Source organism: Lepidochelys kempii, chromosome 28 (genome assembly GCF_965140285.1).
Source record: "Lepidochelys kempii isolate rLepKem1 chromosome 28, rLepKem1.hap1, whole genome shotgun sequence".
Taxonomy (NCBI): Eukaryota; Metazoa; Chordata; order Testudines; family Cheloniidae; genus Lepidochelys; species Lepidochelys kempii.
Window position 1 is genome coordinate 2890465 of NC_136407.1, and position 25018 is coordinate 2915482.

Sequence of the window (25018 nt, forward strand, 5' to 3'; positions counted from 1 at the left end):
GGAATAAATTGCCCAGGGAGGTGGTGGGCTCTCCATCGTTGGGGATTTTTAAGAGCAGGCTGGACAAACACCTGTCAGGGATGGGTTAAATAACAGAATCGTAGAACCACAGAAGATCAGGGTCGGAAGGGACCTCAGGAGGCATCTAGTCCAAGCTTCCCCAAACGCAGGGGTTCATGCACCACTCCTGAGTAACACCACTCTCCCCGACCCACTGGGAATCCCGGATTCTTTCTCGGGTGCAAAGATGCCCCTGCCGGGATCCCTGGGCTTTCCAAGCTGTAGTTGGAATTGCTGTGGGCCATACTGGTGGCTTCGTGACATTAAGAAGAAGGGGTTTTCCCTGCACACAACTGGGCTGCAATGTTATGCTTAGGGCCCTTCATTTTCGGATTTTATTTTATTGACTTTTTCCTGGGCATTTATAAGTGTTTAGAAAGACTCCTAGCAAAAAACATCAGTGCTAAAAATAACGTCTCTGGGTCAATAGCGGGGTTTATTTTGGCGGCTGAAAAGCAGCAAGTAGATTAATGCTTCCACCAACGGAGCCCAGTGCGGTTTCCTGCGGAAACAGAGCTCAAACCACAATGCTACCTCGGAGCCTGCCCCGGTTTGCTTACTGTGTGCATCTCCTAGACCACCTCCACACAGAGATATGTAACCGTAACACAGCTGTCGTAGCCAGTGTGTCGCATTTTCCTAGCAAAGCGAGTTCCTTTTTTGATATAGTTGAACGGTACAAAAGTGGGGCGAAAACGGGGAAAATACTGAATAATACTTTTGGTTTTGTTCAATATCTTCATAAATGATCTGGAGGATGGTGTGGATTGCACTCTCAGCAAATTTGCTGATGATACTAAACTAGGAGGAGTGGTAGATACGGTGGCAGGTAGGGATAGGATACAGGGGGACCTAGACAAATTGGAGGATTGGGCCAAAAGAAATCTGATGAGGTTCAATAAGGATAAGTGCAGAGTCCTGCACTTAGGACGGAAGAATCCCAGGCACCGCTACAGACTAGGGACCGACTGGCTCGGCAGCAGGTCTGCGGAAAAGTACCTAGGGGTGACAGTGGACGAGAAGCTGGATATGAGTCAACAGTGTGCCCTTGTTGCCAAGAAGGCCAATGGCATTTTGGGATGCATAAGTAGGGGCATAGCGAGCAGATTGAGGGACTTGATCGTCCCCCTCTATTCGACATTGGTGAGGCCTCATCTGGAGTACTGTGTCCAGTTTTGGGCCCCACACTACAAGAAGGATGTGGATAAATTGGAGAGAGTCCAGCGAAGGGCAACAAAGATGATTAGGGGTCTGGAACGCATGACTTATGAGGAGAGGCTGAGGGAACTGGGATTGTTTAGTCTGCAGAAGAGAAGAATGAGGGGGGATTTGATAGCTGCTTTCAACTACCTGAGAGGTGGTTCCAGAGAGGATGGTTGTAGACTATTCTCAGTGGTAGAAGATGACAGGACAAGGAGTAATGGTCTCAAGTTGCAGTGGGGGAGGTTTAGGTTGGATATTAGGAAAAAAATTTTCACTAGGAGGGTGGTGAAACTCTGGAATGCGTTACCTAGGGAGGTGGTGGAATCTCCTTCCTTAGAAGTTTTTAAGGTCAGGCTTGACAAAGCCCTGGCTGGGATGATTTAATTGGGGATTGGTCCTGCTTTGAGCAGGGGGTTGGACTAGATACCTCCTGAGGTCCCTTCCAACCCTGATATTCTATGATTCTATGGTAAAACCTGGGATTTTTTCCTGTCAAGATCGGTGCAACCTGAAAACGAAGGGCCGTAGTTAACGTGGCCTGGGACAGCCAGCTGCAGCGCTGCTGGGTCAGTGGCAGGCTTCGGGGCTGCCATCCAGAGCTCTCTCTCATCTCTTTCTGATTTCTTGATGTTTCTTCTCCAATGTCCCCTGAAAAAAAATCTAGCTTGCTTTTCTTACATGGCCATCACATAGGGAACAGAAATTTAAGTACCCAGGGAGCAGCTATTTAATAACGGGCCCTTCAGTCTACCAAAAAACATGGCCTGGAAGCTGAAGCTAGACAAATTAAGGTTGGAAACGAGATGTGTGTTTTTAACAGGGAGCATCATTAACGATGCGACAATTTAGCAAGGACTGGGGAGGATTCTCCATTGCAAGGAATTTTTAAATCCACACAGGGTGTGTGTGTGCACTGGGGGGGAGGCGGTAGGAAGCCCAGGATACACGGATGTGTGTGTAAAATGGAACAGGTTGGGGGGCAGTAAATTCACCCCTTTGCCTCACTGGCGGGAGGGTCTCCTTGGCCAAGAAAAATGACCCGGTGAACGTGACTTGGCAGGCAGCGCACGGGCTTGTAACTCACATGATCTAGGTTGAAATCCTGACTCTTCAGCGGGGAAGTCATTTCACACCTCCCGTGCCTCAGTTTCCCCGTGTGATATGGAAGGCAACGGTCCCCCGGCTCTTTCATGAAGCACTTTGAGATCACTGGGTGGAATACAGCTAGGGATCAATATTATTGGGGCTCGGTATTATTAGGGCAATTGTCTCCCTTCAGCGTCTGCTAGAGGGATCCCTACCCGTCCCCTCAACAAGCTACAGAGTTCGGCCCAGTGCCCCCCTGCCCACAGCCCCACCACAGCTGCCCAGCACCCCACACAGAACCCCCCCCCCAATGCCCCAACACACACATCTTCCCTGCCCTCTCACAGCCCAGCGCCCCCCACAGACCCCCTCCCCCATGCCCTGTCTCCTGGCTGCACTCACCAGCCCCGCTGGGAGGCTCCCTCAAGACCCACTTGTCTGGAGGGACCCAGCTAAGACCCCCACACTGTCCCATCCGCCCCCCACTGGCCGAGACTAGCCAGGCTTCTGCACCCCGGGAGACGGGGGGGGCCCACAGGTGGTGGGAAGCGGAGACTGCCCGGAGCCAGAGGTGCACTGGGGTCCGGCCAGGGGGCTGAGAGGAGGAGGGGAGTGGGGCCAGGGTGCAGAGAGAAGCCCTGGGCAGGCCAAGAGGAGTAATTGGTGGGCAGGGGGGAGCAGGGTCTCCGGGCACAGCGCAAACAGAGCAGGCCAGAGGCCCCTTCTGAGCATGGGCCCGGGTCCACGGCACCATTGCAAACCTGACACTGGGTGGGGGGAGTAGATTCCAAGCAGGGAAATTGGGGGGCAGAGTAGATTCCACGCAGGCCCCATGCAAAGAGTCACAACGCCCACTCAGTGGGCAACACAACCCCCCTTTTTGCCCCTATGTCCTCGGCCCCACCCGTTTTGATGCCACGGAGAGCCGAGATCTGTCAGAGTCCGCATTCGAATTTTTATTTTTCAGAAATACACAGATGGGGAATGGGGGGCAGGAAATATATATATACATGGGGGGGGAATACCCCCACTCCTCTCCCCTTCCCCCCCCAGCTCTGGCTTTCGATCTGTTATCTTGCTCTTGGATATTATTTTAACGTCTAGGGTTAGCTGGCTAAGCCTCTGGACTCTCAGGGTTTGGTCTGAGGTAGACAAAAAAGGGACGTGACCCCCGCCCCGTTTCTCCCCGACCCATAACAGCATCTTTAAAAAAATCACGGGGCGGCCGGGGGGGCAGGGGGGGAATCAGCACCTTGATTCGCCGGCTGCTTTGGGCAGGTGATTTTTCTTTTTGAAGGGAAAACCCATCCTTGCTGGGCCTTCAAGAAAAATATTATGAAGTTGCAATAACCACGCACCCCCCCTTCCCCCCCCAAACACCCCTCCCCAAAGATCCCACCCCCATAAACCTCCTCATATACAATATATAGAGAATCTAATATACACTCTATGGATTTACAAGGGGGTCCCTGGCCCCTATGGCCATGGTCTCCAGACATTGAGCCCCTGGGGCTGGCCAGCAGAGTTCTGTGAGCCGGTCAGCTTGTCCCGCGGGCCTTTGGGGCAGTTCTCCAGCTGGGGCCGGCCGGCCGCGAGGGTCTGCAGTCTGTGGCCAGCGGGCAAGGCCGGGGCAGGGTGCAGGACGCAGGCGGCGTCCCCGAGTGGTGGGCTGCAGCGGGGCAAGGCGTCGCGGGCGTGCCGGCCGTGGGCCGGGTTGGAGGAGGGGCTGCCCGTCGGCAGGTCCCGGGGGGTGATTTTTCCCATGGAGTGGCAGATGCGCTCCATCAGGTAGGCCTTCTTGCCCGCGCAGATGCCTGGGCTGGAGTGGAGGAAGCGCGTGGCCTGGCTCAGGCATTCCCGATAGCCGCTCTGGTACCTCCGCAGAAAGGTCTCCTCTTGCCTCGCCGGCTCTGTGGTGCGTTGCCAAAACCGCCAACGACAAAGGGGGCTAATTAGCGAGGCATCAAGCGGGGGGGCGCAAAGGGGGCAGCGGGGCGGCCTCTGATCCCCAAACCCCCGGGGACAGGACACCCAACACCCTCCAGACTGAGAAACCCCACCCCGGGGCTGCTAAGGCAGGGGCTTTGCATGGTGTGTGTGTGGGGGGGGGGGGGGGCGCGAAATAAGCGGCATTTGACGCCCTGCGTGGAAGCCAGTTTTAAACGGGGAACGTACACAGGGCCAGACCCTCAGCTGGTGTAAATGGGTTCTGCGTGCTGGCTTCAGGGAAATACACTACAGACCCCACTGAGATCTTGCTGACAATGGTTTGCTACTCGTGTAAACCGGCCAACCCCAGTGGAGTGACTCCGGATTTACATCGGGGGGGGGAGTGAGAGGGGAATCAGCCTCTGTGACTCAAGTGGACTGACTCCAGATTTACACCAGGGTGAGTGAGACAGGGATCAGCCCCCGTGACTCAAGTGGACTGACTCCGGATTTACACCAGGGTAAGCGAGAGGGGAATCAGCCCCAGTGACTCAAGTGGACTGACTCCAGACTTACACTGGGGTGAGTGAGACGGGGATCAGTCCCCGTGACTCAAGCGGACTGATTCCGGATTTACACTGTGGTAAGCAAGAGGGGAATCAGCCCCTCTGACTCAAGTGGACTGACTCTGGATTTACACCAGGGTGTGACTAAAATCAGAACCAGGCCCCACCAGTTGGGTGTGACCCAGTTGAAATCAACAGCAAAATGACCCTGGATGCCAAAGCTGAAGCAGTTCTCGCGGCCAAGCAATGTATTTCTGTGTGCCCCATCCCAGGAGTCACTCAACCTCTCCCTGACCCCCACACAAAACCCCGGAGGCGGGATTTAAAAGACAAAAGTCACCTAACATGGATCTGGCTGATTGGGGCTGGGGGAAGAGAAAGCTCTCAGGTGAGCTCCTGCTGGAGAAGGTGAGCCAGAGGCCAGGGCTTGGCCTGGCAGAGTGGGAGCTGAGTCCAGAGAGGGGGACTTAATTTCCTGCCCAGGTCCACAGCAGAGAAACTGAGGCCTCGTCTACACTTAATGGTGGCAGCTAGGTCGAGGGGAGAAATCCGTAGCTCTGTCTACACCCGGGGTCAGGCCAGGGTCACTCAGGGGGGTGGCCGGTTCACACCGCTGAGCGAGGTAGTTCTACCCACCTGATTTCCTAGTGCATGACCAGGCCTGAGTTCAGGATCTGGCCCTGCGGCCGGGCCGACCCAAGACAGGAGTGTGAGAGCTTAAAAGCCTGAATGGGGTGAGTGATGGGGGCTAAGGGATGGAGTTGTGTATACACACCCACACCACACCCACACCCACACACGGGCTCATCCTGTCCAGTAGGGGGCAGCGGGGACACCCACCCACCCCCACTTCTCAGGGAGGCTTATTGGTGGTGCAATGAAAGTCACACCCCACCCGAAACTCTTGGGCCAGACCCTCCTTCCCTTCCCCAAGTGAGCCAGTCCCAGAGCTCCCACGGAGCATCTAAACAGGGGGGGCGCTCCCAATTTCCCCGGAGCGAGAGCAGAACCTCCAAATCCAGACTAAAGGCCATGTCTCCTCTGGCTCCAGTGTGAATCCGGAGTAACGCCATGGGCGCCCATGGGTCTGGCAGCCCCCCCTCGCTCGCCCTGGTGTAAAAACACAGACGCCCAACCGGTCGTCCTCCAGATTTACACCAAGGCCAGCGAGGGCCCCAACGGAGTGATGCCAATTTGCCCCAACTGAGCATCTGTCGGGTCCGGGCCGCCCCGGAGCTGCATCGAAAGAGGTGCGAGGACGGGGGAGACCCACCCCATCATTGGACTGGTCCCGGCTCAGGAAATCCCCCAGGGAGAGGAGAAGTCGAGGGCAACCAAACACCCCCATATCAGGGCCTCTGTCTTATATACGCAGCTATGCCCCCCTCCCGCCCAAAAAGGGACCCAATTTTTCACACTTGCTAGCCGGTCACCGTAGTCGTATCTGGTCCGGGCCCAACTTGGGTTGGCCAACGGGCCCCCCCGGGCTAGAGCCAAGGAAGAGGAGTAGCCGGCCGCGCCGAAGGGGATACCTGCAGGAGGCTGGGTCCTCACAAAGTGGACTGTTTTTTGTAAAATTTCGGCCTTTTCAACTTTGGGGTTTTTAAGTCTCTGCAAGAACAACAGCAACCGAAAAAAAAAAGAGGGAGGGAAGGAAGGAAAAAGCGGGGGGAAGGAGGGGAAGAAAGAAAGAGAAATATGCGTTGTATCATTCGGTTTGGGGTAGCGGCGGGGAAACGGGAGGAGGAAATCCGATTTGGCTTACCTCGTCCTGGGTGGCTTCTAAGAGGAGGAGCCGGAGTCGCTCCAGGCTCCGGTTCATACGGTCCCGGCGCCGCTTCTCCATCAAGGGCTTCAGGAGCTGGAGAGGGGGAAAGAGAAGGAAGGGGGGCAGCTTTTGAAAGAGACACCCCGAAAGAGCGGGGAGATCCGGGCAGGGAGCCCCAGATCCGGAGTGAGACCCGAAGCGAGCGGACTCCGGAGTTACCTTCTTGTCCTGTTTGCTGTCCCACTGGGCGCTGCTGCTCATGGTGGCGGCGGCCGGGCTGGGGGGGCGGCGGGTCCCCGGCGGGCCCTTTATAAGCCGGCCCCCGCCCCAGACCCGGCCCCGCCGGCGCCGCCCCCGGCTTTGATCCGCCGCCGGAGCGTGGCTGGCCCCCGGCCCCCCCCCCGCGGCGCGGCACACGAGGGGGCCCGGCCCGTGGGGGGCAGAGAGCCCCCCCAGCCTGCTCCCCCAGCCTGCCCCTGCTCCCCCTTCCCTACAGGCCTGACCCCCCCACTTCCCTCCCCTCCCCTTCTCTACAGCCGTGACCCCCCACTTCCCTCCCCCTGCCCTACAGCCCTGACCCCCAACTTCCCTACCCCTCCACCCCCTTCCCTACAGCCCTGACCCCCAAATTCCCTACTCCTCTCCCTTCTCTACAGCTGTAACCCCCAACTTCCATACCCCTCCCCCTCCCCTACAGCCCTGACACCCCACTTCCCTACAGGCCTGACCCCCCAGTTCCCTCCCCTCCCCTTCTCTACAGCCCTGACTCCCTACTTCCCTCCCCCTCCCCTACAGCCCTGACCCCCAACTTCCCTACCCCTCCATCCACTTCTCTACAGCCCTGACCCCCAACTTCCCTACCCCTCTCCCTTCTCTACAGCTGTGATCCCCAACTTCTGTACCCCTCCCCCTTCCCTACAGCCTTGACCCCCAACTTCTGTACAACCATGACACCCCAGTTGCAGACCCATCCTTGCCCCTGATCCCCACTTTCCTGCAACCCCCCATTACCCAACCCCATGCTCATCTCTCCCCAACGCCCCACTGCCCCACACCTATGCCCATCACCCTCACCCCACGCATCCCTACAACCCAGCAGTCCCCAGCCCTAAGCACCTGTCTCCCCCCACTCCACTGCCCAACCTCCATGGCCACCCCACAGCCCAGCCCCTCCTCCTCTTCCCTTCTGGGTATCCTCCCCCCGAAACCAATGGGGCGACTCATGAGCAGGACCCCAAACCACTGACAAGGGCGGAAACTCATGTCTCGTTTACACTCATTTTACATGAGTGTCACTCCTGATTTACACCAGTGTGTGTGAGGGGCCCCCGCATTGACCATACTGGAGTGACTCCTGATTTATGCCAGCAAGCCAGATTTTACCACACTAGGGGGTTGAAATCAAGCAAGCGAACTGGCTACTGTGGGAATGCTCTTTGTTGGGCCAAATCCCCCATCCTGGGTCTCTGATCCCCAACCAATCCTCACGGCCCCACTCCCCAACGGAGGGACAATTCCATGCCTCCCACGCATGACAGAAGGAAGATGCATCGAATATGCAAGAGCGTGGTGCCGGGAGGGGGTTGGGGGGCCCATTGTCAAGCTAATGAGTCAGGAAGTCTCCATGGGGAGGCTGGAATTAACCTTGGAATGCTTGGGGCAAACCCTTGGCTGGTGTAAATCTTGCCTCAGTGGAGCTATGGCTGATTGACACCAGCTGGGATCTGGGCCCATTGACTCCAATGGAGAGACGCCCATTGACACCGGCTGGGATCTGGCCCCATTGACTCCAATGGAGAGACGCCCATTGACACCGGCTGGGAGCTGGCCCCATTGACTCCAATGGAGAGACGCCCATTGACACCGGCCGGGATCTGGCCCCATTGACTCCAATGGAGAGACGCCCATTGACACCGGCTGGGATCTGGCCCCATTGACTGCAATGGAGAGACGCCCATTGACACCGGCTGGGATCTGGCCCCATTGACACCGGCTGGGATCTGGCCCCATTGACTCCAATGGAGAGATGCCCATTGACACCGGCCGGGATTTGGCCCTTGCTGGATTGTGGGTTGGGCTGGTACATGTTGCCCAGGGTACGGCTGAGATCTTATCCCATCACATTACTGAGTCAGCATGGTCCTTTGGGATCAAGGGGGCCAATTCCCCTCTCTCTCACCCTGGTGTAAATCAGGAGTAACCCCATTGGGGTCAAGTGGCCGATTCCCCTCTGTCTCACCCTGGTGCAAACCAGGAGCAACTCCCCTGAAGCCAACGGGGTCCCTTCACTGTGGGGCAGAAGCAATGCCCCCCACTGACTCAAGTGTGTGTGTGGGGTGGGGGGTTGTCAGCAGGTCTGAGCTATTTATTGCGCCCCCAGGGCAGCTTGTGTCTCGTGGGAACCTGCAGCGGGCTGGACTTCCCAGTGTCGTAAACCTGAGGTGTGAGTCCCGGTGGCAGGAGGGCCCCCAGCTCAAAGAACAGCGAGACGAGAACTTTCTCACGGGGGCCAGCGGGGAGGAAAGCCCAGGCTAGCAGCTCCCCCCCGGCGCATCACGCACAGACATATCCACCCATTCACAGACACACGCCTGCATGTCTGGGCTAGTAGCTAACCGGGCCTAAACCCCGGCGTAGACAGGGTTTGGCCAACGAACAAACTCTTCTAACCAGCCTCGGAGACCTTCGTTCCCAGATGAGGCATAAATGGATCATGAGTCAAGTCCAAAGCAGACCAAAGGATCTCCCCAAACCGGGTGACTGGGCAAATGAATGGCAGATGAAATTCAGTGCTGATCAATGCAAAGTAATGCACGTTGGAAAACATAGTCCTATAAAATGATGGGGTCTAACTCAGCTGTTACCATGCAAGAGAGAGATCTCGGCGTCATTGTGGATAATTCTCTGAAAACATCCACTCTGTGTGCAGTGGCAGTCGAAAAAAGCAAACAATATTAGAAACCATAAGGAAAGGGATAGATAATAAGACAGAAAATATCCTGTCGCCTCTGTATAAATCCATGGGACGCCCACACCTTGAACACTGCGTGCAGATGTGGTCGCCCCACCTCAAAAAAGATCTGTTGGAACTGGAAAAGGTTCAGAAAAGGGCAACAAAAGTGATGAGGGGTCTGGAACGGCTTCCGTATAAGGAGAGATTAATAAGACTGGGACGTTTCAGCTTGGAAAAGAGGCGACTAAAGGGGAATATGATAAAATCATGACTGGTGTGGAGAAAGTAAATAAGGAAGTGTTATTTACTCCTTCTTATAACACAAGCACTAGGCGTCACCCAGTGAAATGAATAGGCAGCAGCTTTCAAACAAACAGGAAGTATTCCTTCCACACCTGTGGAACTCCTCGCCAGGGGATGTTGTGAAGGCTAAGACTAGAACAGGGTTCAAAAAAGAACTAGAGAAGTTCCTGTAGGATAGATCCATGAATGGCTATTAGCCAGGATGGGCAGGGATGGGACACCATGCATGAAGGCGGTTTGCCTACCTCCCAGAACCAGTCCAGCTGGCCCGTGCCTTCAAAACTCCTGATGTTCCTCTGATCCGCCGAGCTGGCTTGAATCCGTCAGTTTCTCTTGAGCTAAACAGGCCCCGGCCAGCTGCCGAGACTTCTAACCTGTCGGGAAGCCTGGCAGCCTGTTCACAGAGCTGAGCGTGCCTATGGAGAGACTGGGTTACAGCGTGGGACTTCCAGATTCTGGCCCCAGCTCTGGGAGGGGAGTGGGGTCTAGTGGTTAGAGCAGGGGAGGTGGGAGATTGTGCTCAGAGTAAGGATGGTGGGAGGCAGGACTCTGTGATCCAGTAAGTACCCGCCCGGGCAGACCAATGTGTACCGCACTTCAGTGTCTGGACGCTGGCACCAGATAAATTCAAACCCGGAACATTTTTAACCATGCAGGGAATTAAGGGATGACTTCCCAAGGGCTGGGTGGATTCTCTGTCACTGGCAACTTTTCTATCAAGACGGGATGTTTTTTTCTGAAAGATCTGCTCTGGTTCAACCAGGAATTGATTTGGAGCCATTCTCTGGCCTGTCCTGAGCCCATCTGGCCTTCGTCTCTATCCGATCTATGGGATCTTGCTGTGTCTCACAAGTTACTTCCTTCCTGCCATTTGTTCCCCAGAGCTCAGGGACGTTCAGCATAGCAGGAAGGTGCCATGTTGAAAGCTGCTCTTTGCTCCCTGGCCCGGCGAGCCTGCGGAACTCTCTGCCACTGGATCTCATGAGACAGAGAGTTCTGCCATATGCACAAGGGGACTGGACAGTTACAGCAATTCCGGCTGGGCATTACTGAAATGGATCCCCACACAACATGTCTCTCTATATATCCATCCCTATACACTCTGTATATCTATCCCCACACACCCCATCTACCTGTCCCCGTTCACACCCGTCCACACCCGTCGTCTATCTGTCAGTGTAACCCCATCTCTCTCTCTCTCTCTCTCTCTCTTTCCCCATCCACCCCATCTATCTATCTATCTATCTATCTATCTATCTATCTATCTATCTATCTATCTATCTATCTATCCATCCCCATTCACCCCATCTATCTATCTAATCTATCTATCTATCTATCTATCTCTGCCTGCCAAGCAGCTGCTGTTATGTCCCCCTCCCCCTGGGCCCCGTGGCCTGCAGGGCACATTATGGCAGCGTGGGCAGGCCCTGGCGGCTGGCGCTCTCGGCTGCGGGAAGGTGTGGGCCTGGGAACCGGGCCTGAGGTCCGGCTGTGGGAAAGGCCAGGCCCTTCCCTGCGCTGGGTGTCTCCTTCCTCACCTCCCCACTTGGGATGGAGCCGTGACCCCTTTCATCCGCCCCCGCCCCCTTGCTTTATGGGCCCTTCTGCTGCTGGGAAGCCCAGGGGGCCGGGGACAAATGGGCGGCCCTGCAAAGGGTGGGGGACTCAGGCCAAGAGGCCGCAAAGCCGGCCCCCAGGCGGCTCACCCAGGGGGAAGGGACGCTGCCAGCCCAGCCCAGCGTCAAAGGGCCGGATCCTGGGCTGGAGGCCAGGGGAGACAGAGCCGCCCATGGCGTAGGGACTCTGAAGCTGGCCAGCCCTGCCACAGGCCTGCTGAGGGGTCTCGGACCTGTCCGTTCCTCTCTCTGTGCCTCTGTTTCCCCTCCCACCCTCTGGCTATGCTCTTTGGGGGGTGGGCCCTCTATCCTTGTGGGTCTGGGCAGCGCCCGGCGCGACGGGGCCCTGATCTCGGTCAGGGGGGTCTGGGCAGCGCCCGGCGCGACGGGGCCCTGATCTCAGTCAGGGGGGTCTGGGCAGCGCCCGGCGTGACGGGGTCCCGATCTCGGTTAAGACCTGTAGGTGCTACCATGGCACAGATAGCAGCAAAACAAAATACATCCCTGCCCTGATCCAGACAGGGGGCTGGTGGGGGGCAGGCATGCAGCACCGGGAAGGGCTTTCCCTAGATTTCGGGGCAGCTGACTGTGGGCTGCCGTTCCTATTGACCATCATAAAAGGGTTTGTGATCCGGGGGCTGGGGGGGGGGAGCAAGGACTCTTTGTGCCCCACCCTGGGAGGGGAAATCAAGCCAACCCACCCCCTCTGGCCAATCCCCCCCACCCCCCATAAGCTTGTAGCCGGGATACGGGGACAGCGGGATGGACTGCTCCATTTAGGGCTAAGTGGCTAATCCCCTGCCTGGCTTTCTCACCCCACATCCGCAAAAGGCGGTAAGGGAACAATGGGGCTAAGGGGATTGCCTCTCTCAAATCCCCTAAGCTCTGGTTCTGAGGGTCCCCGGCCTTCACACTCCTCTGCCCACACCCCGCCCCTCTCCTCGGTCCCCCCCATGCCCCTCCACCCTAGAGATTCCCCCCCCCCGCACACACCTCCCCCCCAAACCCTGCTGTGCTGTGCTGCTGGAGAAGGGGGAGCCGGCCTGGCTGGTGGGGTTGTGAGTAAAGCCAAGAATTAGAGCCAGGACTCCTGGGTTCTCTCCCCGGCTCTGGGAGGGGAGTGGGGGCTGGTGGGTTAGAGCAGAGGGGCTGGGAGCCAGGATTCCTGGGTTCTCTCCCCGGCTCCGGGAGGGGAGTGGGGGCTGGTGGGTTAGAGCAGGGGGGCTGGGAGCCAGGACTCCTGGGTTCTCTCCCCTGCTCTGGGAGGGGAGTGGGGGCTGGTGGGTTAGAGCAGGGGGGCTGGGAGCCAGGACTCCTGGGTTCTCTCCCCGGCTCTGGGAGGGGAGTGGGGAACTGGTGGGTTAGAGCAGAGGGGCTGGGAGCCAGGACTCCTGGGTTCTCTCCCCAGCTCTGGGAGGGGAGTGGGGTCTAGTAGGCCAGATCAGTTCCATACTCATTTCAGGACAGCTACTGAGTTGGGGGGCAGCTGGGTACCTCTGCAGTGGCAAAGGCCTGTGTCATCCAGGATGCCCAAGGGCCCCCCTTCCAGCCTTGAAATGGAAGAGGAGGAAATCCTGCTGGGAGGAATTCAAAGTGCTCAATGGGAGGGGGCACCCCTGCTCTGGGGGAGGGACCAGACACTGCTTTCAGCCTCACGGCGCTCAATACAGAGCGACCCCAAAGAGTCCGTGACATGACTCCAGGCTGCCTGGCTTTGTCCTAGCAAACCGCCCTCCCTGCGGGCAAGACCAAGGCTAGGGCTAGTGTGGACGGGCCCTGCCCAGAAGGGAACAAATCCTCTTTCTCAGCCACTTGACCAGAAGTGTCCACAACACTCCCCGGGGCCAATCCCAACCCTTCCTCCCATTGAGCACTAGCCCCATCTGGAAAATGGATGGGGCTGGGGAGAGACTAGCCAGGGATCTGGGGTGCAGCAGGGGACCTAGGAGGGGATGTGGGGTACAGTGGAGGACCTAGGAGGGGTTATTAATGCAGGGATCTGGGGTGCAGTGGGGGGTGGAGGGGGATCTAGGAGGGGATCTGGGGTGCAGCAGGGAATCTAGGAGGGGTGTTTGGGGATCTAGGAGGGGTGTTTAACATAAGGATCTGGGGTGCAGCAGTGGATCTAGGAAGGGACCTGGGGTACAGCAGGGAATCTAGGAGGGGTGTTTGGGGACCACAGAGGGGTGTTTGGGGACCTAGGGGGGCAATTCACACAGGGACCCGGGTGCCGTGGAGGATCTAGGAGGGGATCTGGGGTGCAGCGGGGGACCTAGGAGGGGCGCTTTTTTGGGGACCTGGGGGTGCGATTCACGCAGGGACCTGGAGTGCAGAGGGGGACCTAGGAGGGGATCTGGGGTGCAGCGGGGGACCTAGGAGGGGTGTTTGGGGACCTGGGGGGGATTCACGCAGGGACCCGGGGTGCAGTGGGGGACCTAGGAGGGGTGTTTGGGGACCTGGGGGGGATTCACGCAGGGACCCGGGGTGCAGTGGGGGACCTAGGAGGGGTGTTTGGGGACCTGGGGGGGGATTCACGCAGGGACCCGGGGTGCAGAGGGGACCTAGGAGGGGTGTTTGGGGACCTGGGGGGGATTCACGCAGGGACCCGGGGTGCAGCGGGGGACCTAGGAGGGGTCTGGGGTGCAGCGGGGGACCTAGGAGGGGTGTTTGGGGACTTGGGGGGGATTCACGCAGGGACCCTGGGTGCAGAGGGGACCTAGGAGGGGTCTGGGGTGCAGCGGGGGACCTAGGAGGGGTGTTTGGGGACCTGGGGGGGCGATTCACGCAGGAACCCGGGGTGCAGCAGGGGACCTAGGAGGGGTGTTTGGGGACCTGGGGGGGATTCATGCAGGGACCCGGGGTGCAGAGGGGACCTAGGAGGGGTCTGGGGTGCAGCGGGGGACCTAGGAGGGGTGTTTGGAGACCTGGGGGGGTGATTCACGCAGGGACCCGGGGTGCAGCAGGGGACCTAGGAGGGGTGTTTGGGGACCTGGGGGGATTCACGCAGGGACACGGGGTGCAGCGGGGGACCTAGGAGGGGTCTGGGGTGCAGTGGAGGACCTAGGAGGGGTGTTTGGGACCTGGGGGGGATTCACGCAGGGACCCGGGGTGCAGCAGGGGACCTAGAAGGGGTGTTTGGGGAACTGGGGGGATTCACGCAGGGACCCGGGGTGCAGGGGGGACCTAGGAGGGGTGTTTGGGGAACTGGGGGGATTCACGCAGGGACCCGGGGTGCAGCGGGGGACCTAGGAGGGGTGTTTGGGGACCTGGGGGGGATTCACGCAGGGACCCGGGGTGCAGCGGGGGACCTAGGAGGGGTCTGGGGTGCAGCGGGGGACCTAGGAGGGGTGTTTGGGGACCTGGGGGGGATTCACGCAGGGACCCGGGGTGCAGGGGGGACCTAGGAGGGGTGTTTGGGGACCTGGGGGGGATTCACGCAGGGACCCGGGGTGCAGGGGGGACCTAGGAGGGGTGTTTGGGGACCTGGGGGGGATTCACGCAGGGACCCGGGGTGCAGCGGGGGACCTAGGAGGGGTCTGGGGTGCAGCGGGGGACCTAGGAGGGGTGTTTGGGGACCTGGGGGTGGATTCACGCAGGGACCCGGGGTGCAGCGGGGGACCTAGGAGGGGTGTTTGGGGACATGGGGGGGATTCACGCAGGGACCCGGGGTGCAGAGGGGACCTAGGAGGGGTCTGGGGTGCAGCGGGGGACCTAGGAGGGGTGTTTGGGGACCTGGGGGGGCGATTCACGCAGGAACCCGGGGTGCAGCAGGGGACCTAGGAGGGGTGTTTGGGGACCTGGGGGGGATTCATGCAGGGACCCGGGGTGCAGATGGGACCTAGGAGGGGTCTGGGGTGCAGCGGGGGACCTAGGAGGGGTGTTTGGAGACCTGGGGGGGTGATTCACGCAGGGACCCGGGGTGCAGCAGGGGACCTAGGAGGGGTGTTTGGGGACCTGGGGGGATTCACGCAGGGACACGGGGTGCAGCGGGGGACCTAGGAGGGGTCTGGGGTGCAGTGGAGGACCTAGGAGGGGTGTTTGGGACCTGGGGGGGATTCACGCAGGGACCCGGGGTGCAGCAGGGGACCTAGAAGGGGTGTTTGGGGAACTGGGGGGATTCACGCAGGGACCCGGGGTGCAGGGGGGACCTAGGAGGGGTGTTTGGGGAACTGGGGGGATTCACGCAGGGACCCGGGGTGCAGCGGGGGACCTAGGAGGGGTGTTTGGGGACCTGGGGGGGATTCACGCAGGGACCCGGGGTGCAGCGGGGGACCTAGGAGGGGTCTGGGGTGCAGCGGGGGACCTAGGAGGGGTGTTTGGGGACCTGGGGGGGATTCACGCAGGGACCCGGGGTGCAGGGGGGACCTAGGAGGGGTGTTTGGGGACCTGGGGGGGATTCACGCAGGGACCCGGGGTGCAGGGGGGACCTAGGAGGGGTGTTTGGGGACCTGGGGGGGATTCACGCAGGGACCCGGGGTGCAGCGGGGGACCTAGGAGGGGTCTGGGGTGCAGCGGGGGACCTAGGAGGGGTGTTTGGGGACCTGGGGGTGGATTCACGCAGGGACCCGGGGTGCAGCGGGGGACCTAGGAGGGGTGTTTGGGGACATGGGGGGGATTCACGCAGGGACCCGGGGTGCAGAGGGGACCTAGGAGGGGTCTGGGGTGCAGCGGGGGACCTAGGAGGGGTGTTTGGGGCCCGGGGGGGTGATTCGCACAGGGACCCGGGGTGCAGCGGGGGACCTAGGAGGGGTCTGGGGTGCAGCGGGGGACCTAGGAGGGGTGTTTGGGGATCTGGGGGGGATTCACGCAGGGACCCGGGGTGCAGGGGGGACCTAGGAGGGGTGTTTGGGGACCTGGGGGGGATTCACGCAGGGACCCGGGGTGCAGCGGGGGACCTAGGAGGGGTCTGGGGTGCAGCGGGGGACCTAGGAGGGGTGTTTGGGGACCTGGGGGGGATTCACGCAGGGACCCGGGGTGCAGGGGGGACCTAGGAGGGGTGTTTGGGGACCTGGGGGGGATTTACGCAGGGACCCGGGGTGCAGAGGGGACCTAGGAGGGGTCTGGGGTGCAGGGGGGACCTAGGAGGGGTGTTTGCGGACCTGGGGGGGGATTCACGCAGGGACCCGGGGTGCAGCGGGGGACCTAGGAGGGGTGTTTGGGGACCTGGGGGGGATTCACGCAGGGACCCGGGGTGCAGCGGGGGACCTAGGAGGGGTCTGGGGTGCAGCGGGGGACCTAGGAGGGGTGTTTGGGGACCTGGGGGGGATTCACGCAGGGACCCGGGGTGCAGGGGGGACCTAGGAGGGGTGTTTGGGGACCTGGGGGGGATTCACGCAGGGACCCGGGGTGCAGCGGGGGACCTAGGAGGGGTCTGGGGTGCAGGGGGGACCTAGGAGGGGTGTTTGGGGACCTGGGGGGGGATTCACGCAGGGACCCGGAGTGCAGGGGGGACCTAGGAGGGGTCTGGGGTGCAGCGGGGGACCTAGGAGGGGTGTTTGGGGACCGGGGGGGGATTCACGCAGGGACCCGGGGTGCAGGGGGGACCTAGGAGGGGTCTGGGGTGCAGCGGGGGACCTAGGAGGGGTGTTTGGGGACCTGGGGGGATTCACGCAGGGACACGGGGTGCAGCGGGGGACCTAGGAGGGGTCTGGGGTGCAGCGGAGGACCTAGGAGGGGTGTTTGGGACCTGGGGGGGATTCACGCAGGGACCCGGGGTGCAGCAGGGGACCTAGGAGGGGTGTTTGGGGAACTGGGGGGATTCACGCAGGGACCCGGGGTGCAGGGGGGACCTAGCAGGGGTGTTTGGGGAACTGGGGGGATTCACGCAGGGACCCGGGGTGCAGGGGGGACCTAGGAGGGGTGTTTGGGGACCTGGGGGGATTCACGCAGGGACCCGGGGTGCAGCGGGGGACCTAGGAGGGGTGTTTGGGGACCTGGGGGGGATTCACGCAGGGACCCGGGGTGCAGCGGGGGACCTAGGAGGGGTCTGGGGTGCAGCGGGGGACCTAGGAGGGGTGTTTGGGGACCGGGGGGGGGGATTCACGCAGGGACCCGGGGTGCAGGGGGGACCTAGGAGGGGTCTGGGGTGCAGCGGGGGACCTAGGAGGGGTGTTTGGGGACCGGGGGGGGATTCACGCAGGGACCCGGGGTGCAGGGGGGACCTAGGAGGGGTCTGGGGTGCAGCGGGGGACCTAGGAGGGGTGTTTGGGGACCTGGGGGGATTCACGCAGGGACCCGGGGTGCAGCGGGGGACCTAGGAGGGGTGTTTGGGGACCTGGGGGGGATTCACGCAGGGACCCGGGGTGCAGCGGGGGACCTAGGAGGGGGGCTTTTTTGGGGACCTGGGGAACCTGGGAACCCGCGGGCGCCGCCGGTTCCGCCCCCGCCCGCGGCTCTTTGCCGGCCTGGGAACGCGCCGCCGGCGCCTTTGATCCCGGCCACGGGGGGGAACCGGCCCCGGGCCCCCTCCGGCTCCCCACGCGCCCTGGCACCTGGGCCCGCGCCCGGCCCCACATCAAAGCGCCCCGCGCCGCCCTCTGCACTTCAAACGCGTGCGATCCCGGCGGGGGGCAGCGCAGCCGCGGGGCTGAGCTCAGAGACTGCTACAGGCAGAGCCGGGGGACGGCAGAGCCGGGGGACAGGAGACAGGCAGAACTGGGGGACAGGCAGAGCTGGGGGACAGGGACAGGCAGAGCCGGGGGACAGGCAGAGCCGGGGGACGGGGACAGGCAGAGCCGGGGGACGGGGACAGGCAGAGCTGGGGGACGGGGACAGGCAGAGCCGGGGGACAGGCAGAGCCGGGGGACGGGGACAGGCAGAGCTGGGGGACGGGGACAGGCAGAGCTGGGGACAATAGAGCCAGGGGACGGGGACAGGCAGAACTGGGGGACAGGCAGAACTGGGGGACAGGGACAGGCAGAGCCAGGGGACAGGCAGAACTGGGGGACAGGGGACAGGCAGAACTGGGTGACATAGACAGGCAGAGGTGAGCGGAATGGACAGGCAGACTGGGGGATAGGGAAGGCGGAGCTGGGGGACAGGGACAGGTAGGTATGAGTGACACCCCGCCCCCCAAGATAGATGGCTTCAATGCCCTACGTGCACTGTCTATTGTGTAAAACCTTTATTACATGCCAGCGATGAAGGCGGGGAGACGGTTCGCGTGAGGTGCACAAAAGACAGACCTGTGGGGACACCCCCCCCCATATGCACTCCAGCCACTGGAAACCCCTTACAGGGGCTGAGCAGCCAGCAGGCAGCTCCCGCTCGGGCCAGGGCTGCAGCCGCCCCACTGGGCCGCTTTTAGGCTGGGGTTTACGCTCATAGTCCCAGGGGCGGTTTGCCAAACCAGGCCGGCTTAACCTCACACACGACCCCATTGTCCTGCTAGTTTTAGCCACACGAGCCGCCCTAATGCAGACACAGCTATGCCGGCATGAAGGTGCTTCGCAGGTCTACCTGCCTCGCACGTTCCTGATTGAACTATTAAAAAATGGCACCCCCCCCCTCAAAGCAAATGGCTCGGCAGGGCCTAGGCACTGATTTTGCACGGGTATAGGTGTTTGTTGGTTCGATTCGTGGATCCCTAGCGTCAAAGGCCAGAGGGTGACCCCTGAGATCATCTGGTGTTGTGGCCCAGCCAGCACACAGCTGTCTGCCCCGACTTCATCCCTCTTTGGACTGCAGCCGCTCTTTTGGGGAAAAAAGAAAAAGAAAGAAACCCCACCCTGTCTTGACTGGAAAATTCCCATGATGGGGAGAGAACCCACCAGGACCTTGGGAAGTAGTTCTGTAGGTTTCAGAGTAACAGCCGTGTTAGTCTGTCTTCGCAAAAAGAGAAGGAGGACTTGTGGCACCTTGGAGACTAACCAATTTATTTGAGCATGAGCTTTTGTGAGCTACAGCATCCGATGAAGTGAGCTGTAGCTCACGAAAGCTCATGCTCAAATAAATTGGTTAGTCTCTAAGGTGCCACAAGTCCCCCTTTTCTTTCTGCCCGTTATGTGTCTCCAGCCTGAATTGGTTCAGCTTTCAGCTGGTGGATCTTGGTAGACCTTCGTCTGCAAGATGGAAGAGGCTATTATTAAGTATTTGCTCCTGATGTGGAGCAGAGCCTAAAGGAATCCATTTTGAAGCACTTGGAGGAGAGGAAGGTGACCAGGAACAGTCAGCACGGATTCACCAAGGGCAAGTCATGCCTCACCAACCTGATTGCCTTCTACAATGAGATAACTGGCTCTGTGGTTATGGGGAAAGCGGTGGACGTGATATATCTTGACTTTAGCAAAGCTTCTGATACGGTCTCCCACAGTATTCTTGCCAGCAAGTTAAAAAAGTATGGATTGGATGAATGGACTATAAGGTGGATAGAAATCTGGCAAGATCGTCAGGCTTAATAGGTAGTGATCAACGGCTCAACGTCTAGTTGGCAGCCAGTATGAAATGGTTTTGTTCAACATCTTTGTTAATGATCTGGATGATGGGATGGATTGCACCCTCAGCAAGTTTGCAGATGACACTAAACTGGGAGGAGAGGTAGATATGCCAGAGGGTAGGGATAGGATACAGAGGGCCCTAGACAAATTGGAGGATTGGGCCAAAAGAAATCTGATGAGGTTCAACAAGGACAAGTGCAGAGTCCTGCTCTTAGGACGGAAGAATCCCATGCACCGCTACAGACTAGGAACCGACTGGCTAGGCAGCAGTTCTGCAGAAAGGGGATTTTACAGTGGATGAGAAGCTGGCTAGGAGTCGGCAATGTGCCCTTGTTCCCAAGAAGGCCAACGGCATATTGGGCTGTATTAGTAGGAGCATGGCCAGCAGATTGAGGGACGTGATTATTCCCCTCTATTTGGCACTCTATTGCGTCCAGTTTAGTCCCCCCACTACAGAAGGGATGTGGACACATTGGAGAGAGTCCAGCGGAGGGCAACAAAAATGATTAGGGGGCTGGGGCACAGGACTTATGAGGAGAGGCTGAGGGAACTTGGGTTATTTAGTCTGCAGAAGAGAAGAGTGAGGGGGGATCTGATAGCAGCCTTCAACTACCTGAAGGGGGGTCCCAAAGAGGATGGAGCTCGGCTGGTCTCAGTGGTAGCAGATGACAGAACAAGGAGCAATGGTCTCAAGTTGCAGTGGGGGAGGTCTAGGTTGGATATTAGGAAACACTTTTTCACTAGGAGGGTGGTGAAGCACTGGAATGGGTTCCCTAGGGAGGTGGTGGAATCTCCTTCGTTAGAGGTTTTTAAGGCCCAGCTTGACAAAGCCCTAGCTGGGATGATATAGTTGGGGTTGGTCCTGCTTTGAGCAGGGGGGTGGACTAGATACCTCCTGAGGTCCCTTCCAACCCTGATCTTCTATGATTCTAAGATTCTACTTATAGACTGGGATTAAATCCCCCCTGAACCTCCTCTTTGCTAAGCTAAGAGTCTCTCACTCTCTAAACCATAGAGACTAACCAATTTATTTGAGCATAAGCTTTCGTGAGCTACAGCTCACTTCATCGGATGCATCCGATGAAGTGAGCTGTAGCTCACGAAAGCTTATGCTCAAATAAATTGGTTAGTCTCTAAGGTCTCACAAGTCCTCCTGTTCTTTTTGCGAATACAGACTAACACGGCTGTTACTCTGAAACCTCTCTAAACCATGTTTGCTAATCTCTTCTGCAAACACTCTGCAATTCTTCAATAGGGGTGGGATCTTTTCCCAATGGATCTAGTCCAGTACTACCTCTAGAGTGGGGCTGTGGTTATGTGGCACAAAGGTTAGTATTCCCAGTGCGGGAATCAGCACTTTCATCCCGGTATAACTGGAGGAGTTTTGCCAGCATACTTAAATCAGCCCGCATTTTAAGCATACCCAGGCAAGATGCACCCATTTGACTTAAATCCCCTTTTAAACCAGTTTCGTTAAGCTGGTGCAAGCTGCTGTGTGGACGCCGAGGTCTTGTCTACATGGGAAAGTGGTCTCGGATAACGGACAGCGGGAATGGAGCCGAATCTGGTTATCACAGCGGGGATAAATGTTTCCCATCCCCTTTTGGCTTAGCGTATGTCATTTGGGGGACCCCCCTTCCGCGAAGACATTCTTCCACCAGGATCATGTCCACACAGGGGTTAACCAGGTATAACTGGAGTTTGGGGGCAGGGCATGCTTGCTCCTCAGCCTGGGTTGTGGAGCAGATGCTGGGATCTCTAGTTACTTCCTTAGAATCATAGAATCATAGAATATCAGGGTTGGAAGGGACCTCAGGAGGTCATCTAGTCCAACCCCCTGCTCAAAAGCAGGACCCATCCCCAATTAAATCATCCCAGCCAGGGCTTTGTCAAGCCTGACATTAAAAACTTCTAAGGAAGGAGATTCCACCACCTCCCTAGGCAACGCATTCCAGTGTTTCACCACCCTCCTAGTGAAAAAGTTTTTCCTAATATCCAATCTAAACCTCCCCCACTGCAACTTGAACCTCCCCCACTGCAACTCCTTGCCCATCTCTAGTCAATTCCGTGCTTCGGACTAACTCAGTACCTCGGCACCAGGGTGAAATTGGCTGGCTGGGGTGACACTGGGGGAACTAGCTTTGTAGAGGGGGTCTAGTGACATGACCTGTACCCCCTTCCCATGCAGACGCCCCCTGATTTCAGCGAACCCTGGCTCCTCTCTGCTTGGCTCAATGCTGTCCGTGGCTTCAGTTGGCTCAGTTTAGAATCAGCTCTTAAATTAAGCCGGTGTATCTACGGGTCTGGATTTTCCCACCCCTGGTGCTGGACCTCTGTTCATGCAGGCCCACGGTTCTGGATCTGGCCGCTGAACCAGATTCTGTGGGTGAGACAGAGGGTTGGGCAGACAGACCCAGAGTCATGGGGTGGGGGGACACCCCCACCACAGACACAGAAATGGTGAGGGGTTCCCACCTCCAGATACAGACATGGGGAAGGGAAAGATCCCCAAAACTCAGGTATGGGAGAGAGACAACCAAGATACAGACATGGCGGGGGGGGGGGAAGAAACCCCCTGACACACAGATGTGGGGGATGGGGATCCTCCACAATGAGACAGCTATGGGGAAGACACCCCAAAATACAGCTATGGGTGAGTGACAACCCCTGACACAGACATGGGGGAGGAGGAGACACCCCCTGACACACAGGACGTGGAGGAGGGGGATCCCTTACAATGACAGATATGAGAGAGACCCCCCAAAATACAGATATGGGGGATAGACCCCCAGACACAGACATGGGTTGAGAGGGAGACACCCCCCGACACATAGACATCAGGGAGGGGGACCCCCGACAATGACACAGCTATGGGGGAGGGGAGACTGCCAAAACCCAGAGAGACCCCCCCAGACACCAACCTGGAGGAGGAGGAGATGGCCCTGACACACAGATGTGGGGGACCCCTCACAATACCACAGATGTGGGGGAGACCCTCAAATTACAGCTGTGGGGGAGAGACCCCCAGACACAGACATGGGTTGAAGGGGAGAGACCCCCCCGATGCACAGGTGTGGGGGAGGGGAGCCCCCCAATGACAAAGGTTTGGGGGAAGGAGAGACACCCCCACCCCAAAACACAGACACGGGGGTTCCCAGAATCTCTCTATTCCTGCTCCCTTTGGTGACTCTTTCCAAAGAGGCAGGGGCGGGGCCAAGGCCTAGGAGGGGCGGAGCTTGTGTCCCCCCCTTCCCCCCTCGCCTCCCCTCTGAGCCCTGATGGCAGGATGTCCCGTGCAGGGCACGAGCTCTCCAGCCTGCCCCCCACCGCCCCATCTCCCAGCGAGGTGTGAACAGGAGGCGCCTGGGGGGGTGGGGGTGGAGGTGGAGATCACAGGGGCTTGTGGACGGCACGGGCCCAGCACGGGAGACCCCCCATCGTCGCCCCAGCCTGACTGCTCCGCCCCCTCCCGCTGGGTAACAGCTGGGAACATCTGTCCGCGCCTCGCCACCTCGCCCCCCACACACAGCAGGCCGGGAGGGGATCAAAGGAACTGAGATAGATAGATAGATAGATAGATAGATAGATAGATAGATAGATAGATGGGGTGATGAGGGATAGATAGATAGATAGATAGATAGATAGAGGGGGTGATGAGGGATAGATAGATAGATAGATAGATAGATAGATAGATAGATAGATAGATAGATAGATGGGGTGATGAGGGATAGATAGATAGATAGATAGATAGATAGATAGATAGATAGATAGATAGAGGGGGTGATGAGGGATAGATAGATAGATAGATAGATAGATAGATAGATAGATAGATAGATAGATGGGGTGATGAGGGATAGATAGGTAGATAGATAGATAGATAGATGGGGTGATGAGGGATAGATAGATAGATAGATAGATAGATAGATAGATAGATAGATAGATAGATAGATAGATAGATGGGGTGATGAGGGATAGATAGATAGATAGATAGATAGATAGATAGATAGATAGATAGATGGGGTGATGAGGGATAGATAGGTAGATAGATAGATAGATAGATGGGGTGATGAGGGATAGATAGATAGATAGATAGATAGATAGATAGATAGATAGATAGATAGATGGGGTGATGCGGGATAGATAGGTAGATAGATAGATAGATAGATGGGGTGATGAGGGATAGATAGATAGATAGATAGATAGATAGATAGATAGATAGATAGATGGGGTGATGAGGGATAGATAGATAGATAGATAGATAGATAGATAGATAGATAGATGGGGTGATGAGGGATAGATAGATAGATAGATAGATAGATAGATAGATAGATAGATAGATAGATGGGGTGATGAGGGATAGATAGATAGATAGATAGATAGATAGATAGATAGATGGGGTGATGAGGGATAGATAGATAGATAGATAGATAGATAGATAGATAGATAGATAGATAGATAGATAGATAGAGGGGGTGATGAGGGATAGATAGATAGATAGATAGATAGATAGATAGATAGATAGATAGATAGATAGATAGATAGATAGATAGATAGATGGGGTGATGAGGGATAGATAGGTAGATAGATAGATAGATAGATGGGGTGATGAGGGATAGATAGATAGATAGATAGATAGATAGATAGATAGATAGATAGATAGATGGGGTGATGAGGGATAGATAGATAGATAGATAGATAGATAGATAGATAGATAGATAGATAGATAGATAGATAGATGGGGTGATGAGGGATAGATAGATAGATAGATAGATAGATAGATAGATAGATAGATGGGGTGATGAGGGATAGATAGATAGATAGATAGATAGATAGATAGATAGATAGATAGATAGATAGATAGATAGATAGATAGATAGATGGGGTGATGAGGGATAGATAGATAGATAGATAGATAGATAGATAGATAGATAGATAGATGGGGTGATGAGGGATAGATAGGTAGATAGATAGATAGATAACGGGCCCTGATCTCAGTTGGGGTCTGTGCAGCGCCTGGCATGACGGGCCCCTGATCTTTGCACCTGGTTGTTTCACCCCAGTGCCAGCCCCCCACTTCCAAAGCCCAGCATGGGGTGAAG

At 57.7% G+C, this 25018-nt stretch overlaps 1 protein-coding gene across 1 annotated transcript; it reads right to left on the reverse strand.

Moving 5' to 3' along the window:
• Positions 1 to 3825: 3825 nt before the first annotated feature.
• On the reverse strand, positions 3826 to 6873 carry HES7 (hes family bHLH transcription factor 7). The gene is made up of 4 exons (XM_073326773.1): positions 6832 to 6873; positions 6610 to 6705; positions 6278 to 6455; positions 3826 to 4259 (listed from the first exon to the last, which is right to left on the reverse strand). Exons 1-4 carry the CDS (start codon positions 6871 to 6873, stop codon positions 3826 to 3828), a joined length of 750 nt encoding a protein of 249 aa, XP_073182874.1.
• Positions 6874 to 25018: the final 18145 nt, after the last annotated feature.